This window comes from Saimiri boliviensis, chromosome 11, assembly GCF_048565385.1.
Source record: "Saimiri boliviensis isolate mSaiBol1 chromosome 11, mSaiBol1.pri, whole genome shotgun sequence".
Classification (NCBI taxonomy): domain Eukaryota; kingdom Metazoa; phylum Chordata; class Mammalia; order Primates; family Cebidae; genus Saimiri; species Saimiri boliviensis.
Window position 1 is genome coordinate 32,328,501 of NC_133459.1, and position 20,009 is coordinate 32,348,509.

Sequence of the window (20,009 nt, forward strand, 5' to 3'; positions counted from 1 at the left end):
TTTTTCTTTTCTTTTTAGAGATAGGTTCTCACTGAGCCTCTTTTACCTGGTTCTGGTACAGGTGAGGGCTCAGGAACAGGAACAAGAGACCCAGCCTAGCACCAGGGTAACTTCACACCGAGCCTGCCAATATCTAAATATAATAAAAATAATCATGACAAGGATGATTATTGAAACTATAAATTGATTGAGCACCTTTTATACTCTGTGCCTGGAGCGAAGGATTTCCGAACATCATTTCATTTAACTCCGTTAGGTTACGTACTCATCATTCTTATTTTGTGCATAATAAAATTGAGGCTCAGAAAGGCAAAATGACAAAGTTACGTAGTTTGTATGTGTCACAGCCAAGGTTTGAACCTGTCTGTGACTCTGAAGTCCACAATCTAGTACTCTATGGGAAAGTCACAAGTCAAAATGACAGAACCTTAAAGCCTGTGTCTTGATAGTGGAAGGACAGGTGTGCCCAACAAGAGGGGCATGGGAACTGAGCAGATGGAGAGGGCGGAGTCTCATTCTCACACTGCACTCACCCTGGATGATAGCTCCTGGGAATGGCAGTCACAGCTGCTTAGGCTTTTTACATTCTTATTTCTCTCTGTCTCTTTCTGTTTCTTTCACTACCTTTTTCACAGTCTTAATGTGTTTCTGCAAGAGCATGCATAGTGTAATAACACTCCAGAGCAGATACTGAGGGGGCTGGGTTCTGTTCCAAGTTCTATCCACATGGTTTTGGGCAAGTACTTGAGCCTTCCTCTGCCCCATTTCTTCATTTGTAAAATGGGGGTTAGATTTGCCTTACTACCTGAAAGAATTCTCGTAGGTCACAAACTCCAAGGCTGTAATCCCTATAGGTGAAGAAATCGGGGTCTCATGTGAGGAAGGGACCTCTGCAAGGTTTCACATACCTGGCCCAAGGTGGAGCTGGGAATAAAATTCAGCTTTCCTGATTTCTGGTTCAAATATCTGCAATGATCTGTAAGCTGCAAACGTGTACATCATTCCATAGATGGGCACAAGTCCACAGAGAACATTCTATAAGTTTCTCTCTGCAATTCCTCCATAACAAAAATGAGGAAATGCCCAGATCCCTAACTTGGGACTCATAGAAGAAAATAGGCTGCCAATAAAACATGCCTGCCCTGAATTGTTCATACTCTTCCTACCTGAAATCACAGTGCCTTCATTTGTGCACAAAAACACTGTGCTCCTTGAGAGGTTAGCAGAGGCCCTAGATCCCTTTGGAGAGGGAGAACCTGCTAGAAAGTGCTAAGGGACAAGCTGGGGCACAGGTAGAGGGACGACCCAGCCAGTGAGTTGATGTGAATGAGTGGACTTGACACCAAGGATTGGGATCCTGTGCCTCTCTGCCTTGGCAGTGTGGAATAGGAGGAAAACTTGCATTTACACAACCCCATACTGAGAGCTCTCACATAGGCTAATATATTTAATTCTCATAACTCTGAAGACACTGAGGCTCCAAGAGGTTACAGAACTCACTCAGTGTCACGTGACTTGCACATCGTGGAGCCAGGAGTCAAGCTCAGCCTTGACTTGAAAGCCTGGTCTCTCCCACCAGGCCAGGCTTCCATACTGACCAGAGAAAGCTATGGCGAAGATCCCCCCTGTGGCTGCATCGCAGTGGAACTTGAGCAGGACCTGGTTGGATGAGCTGTGCACTGTTTTCTTGGCCATGCTCCGGGTGAAGACTCCGAGCCGTGGTGCTGTTTGCTGTGGCCCATCCCTGTATGTGGGAAACAAGATCCTGGCATGCCACTAGTCACCATGGCTGCCTGTTCCACTTGGTACCGTCAGTGGCCTTAAGACAGACCTGGAGTGGGGGGCCATGATTCTTTTTGCACTAACACGTCCCCACACCATGCCCTAAACACCTTGCCCAACCATTCCCAACTTGGTCTCCCAACATAGTTGATAGAACTGGTAATGCTCACACTGATTCCTCATTCACCTGATTCTTCACCAGCTCAATGGGCTCCTGGGGAGATTCAGGCTCCATGGAGCAAGGGTGTGAGTCTTAACACAGGTTCTCTCACTCTGGGGAAGCTCTAGGTAGGACAGGGCTGAGAAACTGGTGTAGAAACCTGCTGCTATGCACACCGGCTCCATTTCCTTGTCTTCCAAGCAAAGAGTATACTCACAATGCCTTTTGGGGCAAAGGCTTTCTTCCCTGAAACCTTATCTAACCCCTCCTGCCTATTCCTAGCCACTGCTTGGAAATCATGTTGGAAATTAACCCAGGTCAGTCTGGTTGCAGTTATCCAAGCCCTGGGAACTTTGGAAAAGAATTTTCCTAACCCCTGATGATTCCCAGAATGGCAGTAATAACACCAAACAAAGGAATTTTAAAATTAAATGCTCTTCCAGAAATCCAGTGGTTTGGAAAGAAACTGTCCAGGAAATGGCACATATCAAATGTTAATCTGTATTCCCAATTTAAAATTAACTAATATATAACTATATAACTCAAAGCTGAGCTGTGCAATTCAGTCACTGCCAGCCACACATGGCTATTTACATTTAAATTATTAAGATTAAATAACATTTAAAAATCAGATCCTCAGTCATATCCAAGTACTCTGTAGCCAGTGGCTACCATTTTGGGCAGCATAGACATAGAACATTTCCATCACTGCAGAAAGTTCTGCTGGAAAGTGCTGGCTCAGCACCAAGTGACCAACAGGACATCACAAAATTCCACCTCAAATCTCTTCCATTAGTTTGGGAGGCTTAGCCCTGGTGCATGTGGAATGTTGATTTGAAATCTGGAAATACTTAGGCAAGTCTGTGTACCCACACCTACTGCCCTTAACACACTCATTGGTACTTTCCCTGACCCTGGCAGGACTGTAGGTTGGGAGCCACTGTCCTCCCATTCCTCTCCCTTCAAGGAGCCATAATGGCCAATTGCAGCTGAACTCCATTCCACTATGTTTATTTGAAACCCAGGAGGCCAACAGCCTTTAAAACCAATCAGCTCTTGGTTTTTCTAAACCAATAGGTAACTGACTGGTAACCCAGTATAGGACCCCACAAATGCTGTTTTCTAATTGGCTGTTGACATGGCAACTGGCCTACCAGATGGTGATGAAATCTCCGGAAGGCTCTGTCTGCAGCAGGCTGAGGTTGAGGCGGATGCCATGGCCAATGGGCACGGTGATCAACCAGACACAGTCCTGGGAGCTGGAGTATGGGCTAGGGAACCCTGGGGAGTACACGGTGCCGTTGGAAGAAGTGATGTTCCCGCCACAGGGGACTGCCAGGGAGGGAACACAAACATAAGTGCAGGGCCTCAGTACCCACCTGAGAATTGAGATGCCTTCCTAAGGAACTCACAGCTCCTAGAAGCAATCATCCTGTCAGGGATGTCGGGTGGCATTCGGGAGGGGAAGCCAAGCTGAGGATGGCTGCACCTGGTTCTACCCACCAATCCCCACACAGCACACCCCGGCTGGCTCTCAATCTTTACTGCAGACCCCTCTGTGGGCCTGCCTCAGCCTTCCTCTTTTTCTTTCTTAGGAAGAGAACTGCCAAGATGAATGGAAGCACTGAAGCTGTCCTCTCTCCCTTCCCAGATATGGGGGGAAGTAGATGTTAGGGTCAAAATCTGCAGTGCTTTTGCTGGGAAGAGCTAAGAAACAAAATTTTTCTTTCCTTCTCTTTGATTTGCTCTTTCTAGAGTGGTATTTGTGGTCTAGACTTCGAGGGTTCCTGTGGTGAGGCTAAGGTTGGATTCAAATCATAGCTGAACCATTTATTGAGCAGATACTCTTAGATACTCTTAGATATGTAGCCTCTCTGAGTCTCCATTTCCTCACCTGTAAAATGGGACTAAGAATACCTCCCCCATAGGATTGTGGTGGTGAGGAGGTGCAACAACGCAGGTAACATGTTCAGCTGAGGCCCCAGATCAAGAGGAGATATTTGCTACATAGATATGACCCTCTCTCCTTATCTTCCTGTTCCCTAAAAGCAACACTCAATTTTAGTCTCACTGATTTAGGCCTCAGGCAGGAGGATGAAGAAACCTTGATATCTCCATGGTATTCAGAGTCAATCACTGGGGAGGAGAATAGACAGGAATGGTGGACAAAAATCCCAAACACCATGGTCCAGAATAATGAGTGTTTTAGCTGACATGGGGCATCAAACAGACATCTGGATGGGGCAGACCAGGCTGAGGAGAGAGAATCCCAACAGACTGCAAGCAGAGGCCAGGGGTCCTGTGAACGAACGCAGGTACATCCTGAAAGTGGTATGGAGGCACACGCCATCCCTCCTACATAAGCTGAATATCTCGTGGGTGCCAGGCATGGCCTGGGAGACAGTGAGGAGCAGGGTACTTCAGTTCTGTCCCAGGCATGCACACAGCTGGGACACAGCCAAATACACCAGCATCTGTAGCACAGGCTGGACCATGTTATCATTGTGAATGCCAGAGGGTGCTTGGGGGAGCCCTGCATCTGGTTTTGTAAGAGTAACGAAGGAATCCTGGTAGAATTGACATTTATACTCAGACCTAAGGGATGACTAGGGCTAAGTAGGCAAGGTAAGAAAGGAGAATGCTGTATGAGAAAGGACAACATATGCTAAGACCCAGAGGCAAGAACACATGGCACACTGGAAAAACAAAGAATTTCAGCTTAGGTGGAACATAAAATCTATGAGAGTGGAGAATACGGGAAGCCAGCAGGGACTAGCCCCTAACCTAAGGGTCATGTGTGCTATATTAAGGGGCTTGTAGTTTGCCATAAGGGACATGGGGGAAATCAAGAGAGTGAAGAGCCGAGGGAAGGAGGCTTCTGGGGAGGAAGAAGAGCTTCTGGCTCAAGCTAGCAGACTGAGAAAGCGCTGCTCTTTTTTCTCTCCCATGATGCCATAAAAAGAAAAACAAGGCGTAAGAAGGGAAGAACGCCCACGATGAGGCTTGTTGCACAGCACGTTATGGGCCAACAACTGCAGAATGACCCACTGGTTATGCACAGCAGAGCTCTGAAAATATGAAAAATGAACTGAGGCTATGACAGTTTTAGAAATCACGGTTTTACATTCCAACACCAGAATGGCTCAGTTTCGCAAACAAGGTCCCTCTTTCCATCGAGAGTTAAACTTAGAGTTTGAGTCTGAGAGCTAGCCATCTGTGAAGTCCTCCAACTCCTGTGAAATAGAGATTGAGAAGTCCCATTTTACTGAGGAAGAACCTGAAGCTCAGAGAGGCAAAGGGGTCTGAGTTGCAGCCTGGGGTGATTTGATCCCAGAGCTGGGACACTCTTTCCTGGATTGTTGCCCTTGCAAACCTTCTTTTTTCAAGACAAATTCCTTCCTCCTCCAGGAAATTCCTCCAGGAAAATGCTGGGCTGCCAGAATGAAAGGGCAAGGAAAATGGAACGGAAGTGTGCAGATGAAGGTGGAGGCAGCACAAGCTCTTGGTCACCTTCCATCCCGTTTCTGGGTAAGGAAGACCCAAGAATGTGCCACCTCCAGCTCCCTGACAGATCAACTCAGGTGCCTACAGCCTGTGAAGAAGGAGAGTATAATGGAGCGGGGAGAGGGAAGCTGAAGAGGGGAGCAAGGGAGTTCTTAGAAAGAGGCTTCATTCTCTTCTTCCTTTGGGCCGGTTGCCTGGATTAACTTGACTTCTCTACCCCTTAGCTCACCTCTGGGCTCCCACTCTCTCACACAGAGCCTTCCCTTCGAATGAGGGTCCTCCAGCCTGTCAGGGCAGATCTTCCCAAGGGCTGGGTGTATCTTTCCCTTGGCTGTGGCCCACATCTCCTCCAGATGCTCTCTAATGCTGGCCCAGAGCCCTGTTGCCAGGACCCTCTCCCTGGCTAGGCTGGACTACATCCATGTGAAAACGGGATAGGCCACAGTTGGTCTGGACTTCCAGCCCTGGAGATCCCACAGGGCAGGCAGGTGGAATATGGGATTGCCCATGATCACCGCAGGAAAAACCACTGGGGATGAGGGAGGTACACACCTTCACACTTGGGCAGGGGATGGTCCCAGTTCCGGTTGGTGCCATGTTGACAAGTGAGGACAGGGTGGCCAGTCAATTGATACCCTGGGAGGCACTCGAAGGTCACTGATTGTCCCACGTTGTAGCCAGCTCCCCTCACAATGCCATTGGCAAAGGGCTCTGGGTCTGGGCACTCTTGAAGTTCATAGGCTGGAAAAGATCAGGAGAAAAGATTTTGTTCTCTTTGTTGTCTCTGACCAGAATACAGGAGTGGCAGAGAGCAGAGTGGTGAAGCGTCAAGGCTTGGACTCAAACAGACCTTTGTCATGTACAAGTTGTTGGCTTTGGGTAAGTAATTCACCTTCTGTACACCTCAGTTCTCCTGTGTATAGAATGATTATATTGAGGACCAAGTAGGATAGCACATACTTTGTACAGTATTGGCACATGGTGAAAGCTCAGTAAATAGTATCTATTATTAGTAGGAAAAGAAGGCTCTTTTCCTTTTCCATAGGAAAAGAAGGCTCAAGGAAGACATTGCTTTACTGAACCTCTATTCACTGAACGCCAATGGGGGTCAGGCCCTGGCCTAGCTCCTTTCATGCTGTGTATCTCATTGAACCTTCACAACCAGGATCAAGATCCCAGGCATAGGAAGCAGTGAAGGGAGGAGTTGAAAAGGGAGAAATTGAGTTGGTTCTTTCCAACTCTGAGAGATCAGAACCTCTCAGAAAGGAAGAAATCTTGTAGGAGTAAGTAAAATCTGTGGCAAGGAGAGAAGCTTTTCAGAGGGAGTAGCTGGGCTAAGGGATGTGTGACTCATAAAGCAAGTCCTTCCAAAGAGCAGGGAAGCTGCTTCCATGAGAGTGGGTGGCCTGACTCTACAGGAGATGCCTCCATGGAAGCAGCTGAGGCCAGTCCATCAGGGAGAGGCCTTGGAGGGATTCCTGAGCAAGGCCTTTGCTTAATTGGGTACACAGAACACAGAACAGCCTTCATGAGTAATTGGGCCCTCTCCACTTAGGAAATTGGCAGTGGGAGGAGACAGAATGTTCCTACTGTGGAGGTTCTCAGTGGAAGTAGTTGAGACCAGATGGATGCTCCTTGGAAGTAGACGTGTTTCTCATACATCATAAAAACATCAATAATGCACATCTTGAAGCTAACATTTCCTGAGCACTGACACGGTGATCGTGGCTGTGTTATATGCTTCCATTGAGTACCCCACAGGGAAGTCTCAGGGGAGGAACTGGGCAGGTATTGCTGGGAAATCATCGAGGTAATTGGGTGACCCAAAACCGAGCAGCCACATGGGTGGGACGGTTGCCCAGCCCCAGGATAGACCTGGGCCTGCGTCGTGGGGGTTTGGGCCATTTGGCAATGAAAGTCTTAGCAGAAGCAGGGGGCCTTTTGCCCAGGGAGGCAACCAAATGGGATGGGTTGGGTCTTTAAAGAAAGGTCCAGGGTAACCATGTAGACCCAGAGATGAGGAAAGAATGAAGGGAGTGACTGTGTGTGAGAAGCCAGGAACAGCCTTAATGAGAGCAGCTCAGCTTCTCCTACAGGAATCATCTCCTGTGGAAGGATCTGGGTTCTTCAAAAAGACACTTCAGTGAGAGTACCTCTCCTCTCAGTGAGAGTACCTCGACACTGGGAAAAATCTCAGATCCTGTTCCCCTGGAAGAAGCTTCAAAGGGATAGGTTGGGCATATAAGGCAGAAATAAACCCTAAGAGAAGGAAGCATGAACTTCTCCAAAGAAGGACTCCTCAGGGGGAGCAGGTGGCTCTGCTCTAAAGAGGCATACCTGGTGACAGTGGGAACACACTTCCAAACAGAGTGCCATAATCAGGTAGACACAATTCTAACCAAAATGCCATTATATTAAAACATTAATAATGATGATGCCTAGCATTTGGGGGACAATCGTATGTCTTGGTCATTTTGCTAAGTTCTTTATAAATAGAACCCTCGTGAGAACCTGTGCTGGAACACATTGAGAACGTCAGACTGGGAGGCCTGGCTAGGAGCTCTCTATGCTGCCACTAACAACTTGATGGGACTCTTTACTCGAAGACAGAAGGGAAGACCCTAGCACAAGAAGTGCAGAATGTCAGTTGGAGTAATTTTGAGAAAGAGTAAAGCATTGGATTTCTAAGGACAGTTGAGGGGCCATGGAGAGCTGGGTCTGTCTGACAGTAACAGCCTCAGTGGGGACAAATGGCTGGTTTATAAAGCTGGGTCTTTCCCCAGAGGATAAATCAGGGGAGAGTGGTCAGAGCTTGCTTACAAGGTCAGCTCCATAGGGCAGAGGAAGGTGTAAATGCAGAGTGTGGGTTTATGGTCAGGGAGAATGATTGGGGCCTATCACAAATGATGAGGCCTCTGTGGGAGTACTTAGGCCTCTGGCCCTAGAGACAGCCTAGCCCGAGAGGTTGGGATCGCCCCAAACATGAAACCTTAATAGAGGTGGAGTCCAAGTCTAAAAGGAGCAGGTGCCCCGGTGCCACGTGTGGCTCCACCGGAGTCCTTGGGACTGTGGCAGACAGGTGAACGCTGGGTGAGTAGCTGGGCCTGGGACTGATGGGGAAAATCCAGGCGAGTCCTGAAGGTCACATGCTTGTGGAAGGAGGGGCCAATTACAGGGTGGAAGCCCTGCTGGATGTTGCCACGTGTCTTACACGTTGGGCCAACTCCTGGTGGAGGAGCTGGGTGTCTGAAGGCAACTCGCTGTCCCCTGGCCTCCTTACATAGGTAAAGTCCTCAGAGGAGGACTGGGACTCTGGAGGCTGTGAGGTCTCAGCGGGAGAGACAGGCCCATCCCAGGGAGGGACGCTAGCCCAGAACATTAGCTTGTTGTCTGGGAAGCCTCAGGGGGACACCTGGGCCCCTTGTGCAGGGTGGCTGGAGTGGGGGCATTTCCAAAGGTAGGGGCTGGGAGAGCAGAGAGAATAAGCCCCAGGCCAGGCCTCTGAGGGGGCAGTTAGGCCTTTTCTGTTGGGGGAGTCAATGGAGAATCTGACATGGCCACACAGGGACAATCTTTACAAGGACAAGTGGGCTCATCACATGGGGAGCATGGCAAGTGGCTGGTTGCATCACAGGTACTCAGTGGCAGGGCTGTGCCTGTTGTCTCGGGTGAAGGCACCATGCACGGCATGGGCCCAGGGCAGCTGTCCCTGGCACAATGGTGGCATCATCATTCCTTATGTTTACAGAGAGGGAAGTTCCCTCTCTATAAACATAGAGAGAGCACTTGGGCCTGGCAGGAGTGCGAGGGGCTGAAACATGTCTCCCGAAATTCATGTGCTCAAGACTCCACTCCTTGTGAATATGACCTTATTGGAAATAAATAGGATCTTTACCAAACTTATGGAAGTTAAAATGAGGTCACTAGGGCGGGCTCTGATCCAATAGGACTGGTGTCTTTATAGAAAGTGGGGATTTGGAGACAGAGGCACAAGAAGAGCACCATGTGAAGATGAAGCCAGAGGTCGGGGTGATACTTGTAAGAGCTGGGTAATGCCAAGATTCCCATGAGACATCAGAAGCCGGGAAGGGCCTGGACAGAGTCTCCCTCACGAGCCTAAGAAGGAACGAACTCTGCTGACACCCAGATCTTGAACTTGGAGCTCCAGAGCCTTTGGACAATAATTTTCTGTTGTTTTAGTCACCCAGCTTTCTTATGGCAGCCCTGACAAACTAATATGCCAGAAAGCTCTGGGGGAAGGCATTGTATCTGTCTCTGAGAGGACATATTTGGGACCAAGTCCATCCTGTGACATCACGGCCATCTGATGTGTCATGACCTGTTTGAAAGGTACACATCTCCCACATGATAGACACAGACATCCTTGGGCGAGGCTGGCCTCTGTGATGAGCCTGGACACAGCTTCCCTGGGTGTGTCAGCTGTGCTAACCCCAGTGAAGTGGCTCTGTCTAGGTGCACGGCCCAGCTTCTCATGAGGCTCCCGCTAGGTGACAAGCCCAGCCACAATCACCAAAGTTTTCCCTGAGACAGACCCCGGAAGCCTGAAGTCTCCTGCAGAACTGATTCAGTTGCACCCACCTCGTGGATGCCCTTTAGGGCTTTCCCTAAATGATAAGCCCAGTCCCCCATCAGTAGTCTTCTCTGGCAAGGAAGGAGCTCCATCCGTACCATGGAGAAGTCAAGTCTCAGAAAGCTGCATAAAGGATGGTACTATGTACATAAAAAACATGGCCAAAAAATTGTACAAAATGTTACACATTTTTCACAGGTACATGTAGCATATCTACATCCAGGCCTGGAAAGGTCATACCTAAACAACAGCAGCTGTTTCTGGAGAATAATCCTGGGTTTGGAGGCTACAGATAAAGAGAGCTTTGCCCTTACTTAAAAGGTTTTATTTCTTTTCTTTTTTAAAACAAGATAAATATGTTTAGAAATTGTTAGTGTAATTAAAAATTAACTTTAAAAAACAAAATTGGAAAACTCTAGTATGATCCAATTTTGGCTAAAAATATAGCTATAGCAATGTGTATACTGAAAAATGGGGGAATACATATTGAATTGTTGAAATATATATTGAATTGTGTGTCTTTGTATAGGGTAGTGATAGGGTGGGATTATGGGAGGATTTTGACTTTCTATGATAGGTGTTAGGGCCTGAATATTTCTGTCCTCTCAAATTCCTATGTTGAAACCTCATCCTCAATGTGAGGGTATTTGGAGGCAGGGCTTTTGGTGGCCCACCCTCATAAATAGGATTAGTTCCCTTATAAATGAGGCCTGAGAGAGCTCCTTTGCCCTTTCCACCACGTGAGGACACAGTGAGAAGACGCTATCTATGAATGAGAAAGAGGGCCTTCACCAGACATGGAATCTGCTGGCACTGTGATCTTGGACTTCCCAGCCCTCAGAACTGTTAGAAATAAATTTCTGTTTATAAGCCACTTGGCTTATGGTATTTTGTTACAGCAGCCAGAGCTAACAATATGTTCACAAAATTATCTATAGTGTTTAGATTTTTTTTCATAAACATGAATTAGTATTGGGAAAAAAATCTAAAAATATTTTTTAAAATTCAGTAGAAGAATCTGGGGAAGGGGTTAGAACAAATGCTTCAGTCAGTCACAATAAGGGAAGCATCCAAGGGAGAAGTTGGGCTTGCTCTGGAACACCATGTACAGCTGCATAGGTTGGGCACAATCTCCACATTCACAGGTGATGGATGGCCCCTGACACAGGGGAACCTGAGTGTAGATGGGGCTCTTCCCAGGGAATGTCCCAGAAGGAGCGGGGCCTGTCACGGAATTCCACCTCAGGGAGGCGGCGCTGTGGTGAGTGTGGTTGGGCCTCACAGGAAAACCTGCCCCTTAGGCAAGTCTTAGAGGTACGCTTGGGCCTGTTACTAGAATCCTCCATCCTGTCATAGGAATAGCTTTGCTGAGAGTAATTGGGCTTGACATGCAGGATGCTGATGACTGAAGTAATTCAGTTCATCAAGCCTGAGGGGGCATGACTGGCCGGACACCTGGGGATGCCTGAGAAGGCACAGATGGGCCACTTGCCCAGGGAAAGCTGTACAGAGTGGGAGCCTCAGAGGGTGTCGTTGGGCCTGCCACTGTTGAAAAGGCTGTGGGAGAACTTAAACTGTCAAATGGGGTTAGATGGCCTTGGGGGCTGGAGAGATCTGCCACCAAAAGGAAGCTTCCCTGGCTGGGCCTGCCACCCCGACTCACCTCTTCTGTTCTTCTGTCTTCCCCACACATGGAAGGCTGGGAAGGTGGTTGGTTGGGGCAAAAGATGGGGATAGAAAGAGAAGTGAATGCGGTGCTCCTTGTCCTTACCCTGATACTCCAGCTTGAATCCTGGCCGGTTCTGGGAGTGGTCGCTGTGGAAATACACGGTGGTCTCGTGGGACGTGGAGAGGAGGGAGCTCGGAAGCTCGCTTCCACTGAATCTTCCCATCATGCGGCTGGTCTCATAGGGGCCGTTCCGGATTTCTATGAAGTCGTGGTTGGGCTCGGTGGAGAAGTTCAGGAACTGGATGTGAGCTCCTGGGAGCAAGACAGAGGCAGACAGTGCCCAAAGCAACATAATCCTGCCTCAAGTGTGCTGCCTCATGAAAGCAACTCCTGCCAAAGCCGTGAGTCCCTGCTACTGATTTCCCACCCAGCCAAGGCTTTCAGAACAGGCTTTGGGAATTGCCAGTCCAGCCAAGTCTCTCATCTTCGACAGGGCTGAACTTAAACGTGTATTATTCATTCAAAAATAAAGGCATCAGTCATTTCAGAGCTCCACTGGAGTTCATTTTATTTTGTTGAAAACAAAGTTCAGGATCAACACTTGTTCTAATGTATGATTCATATGTCCAATATCAGCATATAGTTTTGCTAGACTAAACTTTTTATTTAAAAACAACACTGCCCATATTTAATCAAAAGACATGATCTTCAATACTGCTGTTTTCTAGAACTCTTATGATAATCTTCTAAGGCTTAGAAGTATACACTGTCCCCTCAGTTCCACAAAGAAGCCAAATGAAGTTTACACTTTAGGATCTTAGTGAGTTAATCAAGACCTTCTAGTGACCTGACAGGTTAAATACATCTAATTAAGTTCTTAATGTATGTTTTAATATACTCTTCCAAGAACGAAACTGGAAACATTGATGTTTGTTTACTAATAAGATTTTTTAAAATAAGGTCACTATGGAAAATGTTGTTGAAGAAATGTATTTACTGAGCATAGGAAAAGGCCCATGCTGTATTGCTAATTGTAAAAATCAGATGACAAAGTAGTATGATGGATACAATTCTAATTCTTGTATTATAAAATGTAGAAGAATATTGATTTGCTTGCTGAGAATATTTGCTGGGCATTTGCTGGACATCAGGGCTGTGCTAGACATTGTATATGATGAGCAGGATGGAGAAGGTCCTTGTCTTCCCGAGGCTTACGTGGTAATGGCAGAGGACTAAGCCATTACTGATTATCGCTGCACGATGAGATTATAGATGGATTTTTATTTTTAAAATTTGCTCATCTGTATTATCTAATTAGCTCAGAATAAGCACATTAGTGTAATTTTTTTTTTTTTGCATCTGATCATTTAAAGAATAAAATGACTGGACATTTAACATTGAAGACCTTTCATCTCCTGCCCTGTCCCATTCCCCTCCTTCCCTCCACAGAAGCGAACACATGAATTTGGAAGATATCCTTCCAGTTCATTGTTTTGGAATCTTAAATATGTATCTGGGTTTATGCGTTTTAAACATTTGCATAAATGATACTATACTGTACACACATTCTTTATTTTACATAATATTGTGGTTTTCAAGGTCTATCCGTGTTGATATACAAAAATATAGTTCATTCATTTTAATGGCATGTTAATTTCATTTTATGAATTATCCAACCACACAGTTCACGCCCCTACTAATGAACATGCAGATTGTTTCCAAGTTGCAGATAATTCTGTGATGAACATCTCTGCACACATTATCTGAGGAATCTGTGCTTTCCATTCCACTGCCCATGCATCATCCGCTTATACAGGAGCACTGCCAGCTGCATGCCCACCGAAGGGGCCCTTTAAGGATGGCAGAATTTCTGACTTGAGCTCTGCAGAAAGAACTGGACTGTCATCGCCATCTAGCGGAGCAGCATGTAGCTGCAGCAGCTCGTTACACGCTGAGACCACGTGCCTTAGGAACCTTGGCCTGATCCAACAATAACTTGAAAGCAAGGGATCCGGGGCCTCTGAGACTGGACCCAGCAGTAGGCTTCTTCCCTGAAGCCTGAATTAGCACCCCGAACTCAGAGATGAAAATGGTGACTGACCATAAGGACTTACAGGGAAAGCCACCTCATTTAAACTTCTGTTTGCCTTTGGATGCTGCCCTCCCCATCTTCTGCCATCTGGGCTCTGCCCCAAGACTGGATACAGAGGTATAGTGTCTCCAAGATCCTCTTAATGTCTCAAAGTCTGGAGTTTCCTAAGGCTGCCGAGGGTGTCATCGCTTTGCACCCCGTTTCCTTCAGAAGATGGTACTGAACATAAAATAATCTTTCAGAGGGTCACCAGGCTCTCTCTTCCCCTCCAACCAGATTTAGAGAAGGCCAGTTAGACTGCTTTCTCCCAAAGGTCCCTTCGCTAATCTCTAATCACACTCCAGGGTGAATAATAAAGGATGAAATGGGTGATCTTCATTTCTGAGGCTCACAGACTGGCATTCAGGGCTGTTTGGGCGCAATTGCCTTGGGACATTTCATTCCTAGAAGCAGTGCAATGGCTTAGGCAAGATGACCCATGTGTACAGCCCATCAGTTCCATGTAAGCACAAAACCCTCATCCCATCAACAGAGACATTGGGGTTAAATGATATTCCCAGTGCATAACACATGGATCACCAGCAATTACATTTTGTATTCACACTGATGTCCTCTACCCCCTGACAGCCTCCCACGCCTGGCATAATTCAGCACCCCCACTCAAACAACAACAACAACAAAACCAAAAACCTTCCCAATACCTAGGCCAGCTTGAAGGTGCATATGAAGAATGCAAACTCGATTTCACATTGACCTTGGCTTAATTTAATTAGGATGATAAATCAGACATCAGATTAAAAGTACAATTTAAGATCCAATCTCTGTAAGACAGATTTTTTCCCCCTTTTAAAAATCCATCCCTCAGTAATTTATTTTTAATTTTTAATATCAAGTGATACAGCATTAGGTATAACCTGAGTAATTTCTCAATAACAGTCCTGGATTTTAGTTTATGGCTCAAATAATAATAATGGCAACCCCTAAGATTTTTCTCCCCCTATGTGTTTGTTCATCTCTGCCGTTGGTCTTCACAATTGTATAAGAGGTCAACAGATGAGAAAATAGAGAGGCAGAGTGCTAAACAGACTTGGCCCAAAGTTGTGCTGGAGATTTTGGTGGACAGTGGTTTTTTTGTTTTTTTGTTTTTTTTTTTTCTTCTTGAGATGGAGTCTCACTCTGTCACCCAGACTGGAGTGCAGTGGCACGATCTTGGCTCACTGTAAACTCTGCCTCCCAGGTTTAAGTGATTCTCCTGCCTCAGCCTCCCCAGTAGCTGGGATTACAGGCATTCATCACCACACCTAGCTAATTCTTTTCTATTTTTAGTATAGGTGGGGTTTCACCATGTTGGCCAGGCTGGTCTCGAATTCCTGACCTTATGATCTTCCCGCTTTGGTCTCCCAAAGTGCTGGGATTACAGGAATGAGCCACTGTGCCCAGCTGGACAGTGGTTTTAAGCTCAGGGGTCTGGGCATAAAACCTGTCTCCTCTGGGGGTTGTAGAGACTTACCAAAGCCCACGGGCAGTGCTATTTTCCAGGAGCAGTCCATGTTACTGGGGTAGTTGCCTGGGAAGCCAGGGCTCAGGATCACCCCCTCCATCTCTTCCACTGTTCCCCCACACTGTGCTGTGACAACGAGATGAGACGAGGGGTCAGAACAACATCAAGGGGCACACAGGGCCCTGCCAATGTTTGGAAGCTCCCTTCAAGCAGCAGTTTTTAAGCTTTCATGAGTCATAAAGCCCCTTGAGAATCCAAAGGAATCTTCTTAAAACACTATGTCCATGGGCAACATTCAGTACGTACATTCAGGAAGGCAGGTGCATTCCAGGAGAGACTAAGTCCACAAACCCAAGTTATGGACTCTTGACCTTGAGCATGCCATTCACAGGTCAGTTCCCCGGTGATGATGTATAGGAAAAGTGAGAGAGTTCTGTTCCAGAAGAATTCTGACCATTTCTTACCCTGTCCCCAAATCTCCCTCTCCTCACTGCCAAATCCACTCTTTCAAGACTGCAGAGAAGGGATGAAGGAAGGGGACTGGCAGGCATCATGTCCTCACCCTATGCCCAGTACCATGCCAGGCTCTTCCAAAATATATGTTCCAGAGGGCAGCGTGGCCAGCAGGGGAGGCTCGCCAGGAGCCCATCCTCAGAAAAGGGATGTGATCAGCATTCCACAGGAGCTGACCACCAGGCTGTCTGCGTGACCGAAGGGCTTGGTTCAGAGTCATTTGAGGATGAGGAGCTGGGGCACCCCTCAGTCTGGTCGGTCGACATCATTTCTTTTCTCTTGTATCTTATGAGGAAAAGGTTGTGTGAACAGAAAGGGGCTAGCCTGTCTTAGTGACCCAGAGAAAGGATCATAGAAGAGGGATTGGCAGGTCCAGGCAAGTGCTTTCTGGGGAGAGGGCAGCTTGGCAAACAGACCCAAAAACAGTGCAGAGTGGGCTCCAGCCTTGGCTGCCTGGGTCACAATCCCATCTTCATTTCCGATGGGACCATGGGCAAGTCAAAACCCTCCAGAATTTGGTTTCCCACAACTGTAAAACGGAGCTAGTGACTGTTTAATGGGGTTGTTATGAGGTCACAGCAGAAAGGGCTGCAGTTTACTTGGGACAAGGCTGGTACTTGTAGAAAACCCCTAATGAACAGCAGCTGCCATTAAATGAATTGTTTCCTTGGCAAGGTCTTTGTAGTCTCTAAAGGGGAAAATGCCCTGGGCTGACCATTCACATTTCTGACCTGCTCCACAGATGCCTAGGCCCTACGCCCTGGTGAAACCACAGAAGAGAAATGCCAGTGTGCCTGAGTGTCACTCCCTCACCTCCATGTACTTCCTACCCCGAGGTCAGCCTTGAGGGGCACTTCACAGTCTACTGGGCACCAGAGAACCTATGGTTTCCATTCCTGACCCTGCCACTTCCTTTTTAATCCTAAAAGACTGGGATTTTCCTGTTTGCAAACTGAAGGTAATAAAACCTCCCCTGAAGGGCTGATCTGAGAAAATAAGAAGCTCCATGCCTAGCATATAGTAGATACTAAATAAACATGCTTTTCTTCCTTGCCTAACTGGACCAGAAGCTTCTGATGGGGAGACGCTGTCTTTTCTTGTGTCTGCTCATCACTGCCATAGCACAGGGTAAGGGACGAAGCCAAATCCTTGTTTCACATGTAACTCTCAGCATTTCTTTTTTTGCTCTGTTACCCAGGCTGGAGTACAGTGGTGCAATCTCAGATCACTGCAACCTCCGCTTCCCAGGTTCAAGTGATTCTCTTGCCTCAACCTCCCGAGTAACTGAGATTACAGGTGTCTGCCACCACATCTGCCCCATTTTTGTATTTTTAGTAGAGACGGGGTTTCACCATGTTAGCCAGGCTGGTCTTGAATCTCTGACCTCAAGTGATCCACCCACCTTGGCCTCCCAAAGTGCTGAGATTACAGGCGTGAGCCACTGCACCAGGCCACCCTCAGCATTTCTTTATTAGACTTGTCTGTCTGTCCCAAAAGAAGTCACGGGGAAAGCCCAAAGTGCCTAGAAGTTCCATCTTGGGTCTGGTTGATAATCTGGAGTCAGAACAGTCATCATCATGTTTTCAAATGGGCAAACCTCCTGTACCTTTTCATTTGGTGGGGCAGAGATTTCCAAAAGTCATGGCAGTGTTAAGTGGGAGTTTGAGATTATGAAAACATCAGTTTAAAACTACTGACTTGGAACAAATCCAGAATATCAAACTTTCTTCTGATTTGAACTCGAACTTGATGATACACCATGGAGCTAGGATCCCTGGGAGAAAATGGGTTGGAATGAGTTGTAAAGTCTGGGCTGTCTTACCAATACAGAGTGGAGGAGGGTAGTTCCATCGCCGTACGGTTCCGGGCATGCAGGAGATGTGGGCGTGGCCCTGGAGGAATCAGGAACAGGGGTGGGCTAGCTGTCCCCAGGGGCACAATTCTATGTACAACCAGGGGCCGTACAGGGGTCTGGGTCAGAGGCCTCATGTTAAGGAACAAGATACACAAAGACACATAGATCCACTGTGGGATTGGAGTAAGGCAGGGGGAGAGAGAATTTGGGGAAGGACAATTATTAACAACCATTACTAAAGAATTCTCATTAGTAGAGGTTTCCTTGTGAGATTCCTTTAATTACTAAATTCCCTGATGGCCTTCAAAGGGAAATTAAATTTCCCTAAAGCTGAATCAAACCCAACTTTGCAGGAACACATTGGAGGCTGGCTTGTGCCAAATTGTTAAAGTCAGCAGAGTTTGTCTTTTGCATGAACAGCTCCAGGACAGGATAATGGTACCTGGGGGACCTCGGGGCTGCTCCCTGTTCTTTGGTGACTGCCCCTCTGCTGGTGCAAGGTGGGCATGTTTCCTGCTCTAGGGTGTCAGGGGAGGTACCTGGAGGGCATATCCCGGCTCACACTGGAAAGAGACCACATCATTCACCAAGTAGCGCTCGCCAGTCTTCACCCCATTACTGGGCACAGCAGGTTCCGGACAACTGCTCAGGCCCACCGCTAGACAAGACAGAGACAGAAGGAAAGGAGAATGGACTAGCCCAGCAGGTCAATGCGGCGGTAGGCTGGGGTTATGCTGGTGGCAGGGAGAAGGAGTGCCTCTAATTTGTGCTTTTGCTCATCCTGTAGGCTAGTTCTTCCCAACTCTCTTCACCTTGCAGCACACAGAGAAAAACAGAATATTTACACGGCACAGAGGCTCAACAGATCAAAGCCCCTTGGGGAAGGAGGGATCCCAGGGGATGCTGGCTGTACTGTCCACCCACTGAGTTCTTAGCTAGGGAGCTTAGCTAAGGAGACCTCTCTGCACGGTCTCCTCCCACATCCCTCCTGCTTTCTACTCTTAACTCCCCTCTGTCTTCCTTATCCTAAGGAGACAGACCCTGTGGGCTAAGAGAGACGGGTTAAAAGAGAGAGAGAGCCCCCTTGAGGAGAGAGAGAGGGAGAGGAGACAGATACACACACACACACACACACACACACACACACAGAGACACACAGACACACAGACACACACACACACAGACACACAGACACACACACACACACACACACGGAGAAAGGCAAGAAGGAAGGAGAGCGGCGAGGGACATCTCAGCGATGCTCAGGAGCTCAGTTAGAGTCTGACTTTCCAAGACTCTGAGAAAAGTTTGCCAGCAGATAAAACTCTCCACGGCCTTCTCTCTCCTGTTGTGTTTTCAAGGTCAGGCCAGCCCCTTTCCGGGAGCAGCACTGGTGGCCTCTCACACTTCACCTCACTCAGCTCTGGCCTCACTCAGCACCAGCCCCACTAAAGCTCTCCCTCATCCCCTACTTATAACCCAAGACACTGCTAGTCCAGCCTGCCCTGCACTCGCAGGCAACTTGTGTTGCTTAAAATGTCTCCTTGAATCATGGGACTTCCTTGCTCAGTGATTTGAAGCAGGTCCTCATGGCCTATCATATGGAATCCAACTTTTTCATCCTGACGTTCTAAGGACTTTCATGATCTTGGCCTGGTCACCTTTCAAGATCACCTCCACGGGATCTCAAATGCACTTTTTTTTTCTTGACTTTTCGAATTCAACTTGCGTCCATGTATTCCTCATTACATGCCTGGCATTGCATACAATGTTTTGCTAGAGCATCCAGCTTAATCTTCCTCCTCCTCCTTTCTGCCTGTCCATACCATCATCCCAGGAGAAGCACTCACTGAACACTTCCCATGAGCAAGGCTGGGGCTCATGGGTGTGGGCATCTCCTCATACCCTTCAAGCAGGTGCTCACATCCCATTTCACAGATGAGGACCCAGGCTAAGGGAGGCCCCGAAACATATCCTTAGTCAGCCATAGACCCAGGATTCAGACCAAGTCCAGTCTGACCCCAGGTCTGCCAAGTGGAGCCCAAGCCCTGAGGCCAGATGAGCTCATGTCTGATCCTGTCCCCTGCTCTCCTTGCTTCCCCTCCTAAAGTGGTCCTCATCCTGCTCTGAATCCCTCCCTGGCTGCCTCTCACACAGCAAACGGGAGTGTAGCATTTCCCAGCAGGGGGCTTAGCAGGAGTCCATCTATAGATGCAGGCACTTCAGAAGCACTAATATGTTTCTGTGTCTTGCAGGACTGAACCTGGAGGGCACTTCTCCAGGGGCAAGGGCCAGAAGACTCAGGAGGAGGGAGAGAGGTAGCTGTAAACTGAATTCTCCAT

At 47.7% G+C, this 20,009-nt stretch overlaps 1 protein-coding gene across 7 annotated transcripts in view; it reads right to left on the minus strand.

Annotated features, from left to right (window-relative positions):
- The window catches only part of CSMD2 (CUB and Sushi multiple domains 2), a 620,269-nt gene that overhangs the window by 81,606 nt on the left and 518,654 nt on the right, over positions 1 to 20,009 (minus strand). For all 7 annotated transcript variants that reach the window (XR_012512371.1, XR_012512370.1, XR_012512369.1 and 4 more), the window contains 7 exons: positions 18,207 to 18,325; positions 17,635 to 17,704; positions 15,309 to 15,425; positions 11,809 to 12,018; positions 5,999 to 6,187; positions 3,097 to 3,274; positions 1,599 to 1,744 (listed from right to left, as the gene is read on the minus strand). Coding sequence is in view for 3 of the 7 variants with exons in the window: in XM_074380476.1 (XP_074236577.1) it covers positions 1,599 to 1,744; positions 3,097 to 3,274; positions 5,999 to 6,187; positions 11,809 to 12,018; positions 15,309 to 15,425; positions 17,635 to 17,704; positions 18,207 to 18,325 (1,029 nt within the window). In the remaining 4 variants the exon portion in view is untranslated. The remainder of the gene's footprint in view (positions 1 to 1,598; positions 1,745 to 3,096; positions 3,275 to 5,998; positions 6,188 to 11,808; positions 12,019 to 15,308; positions 15,426 to 17,634; positions 17,705 to 18,206; positions 18,326 to 20,009) is intronic.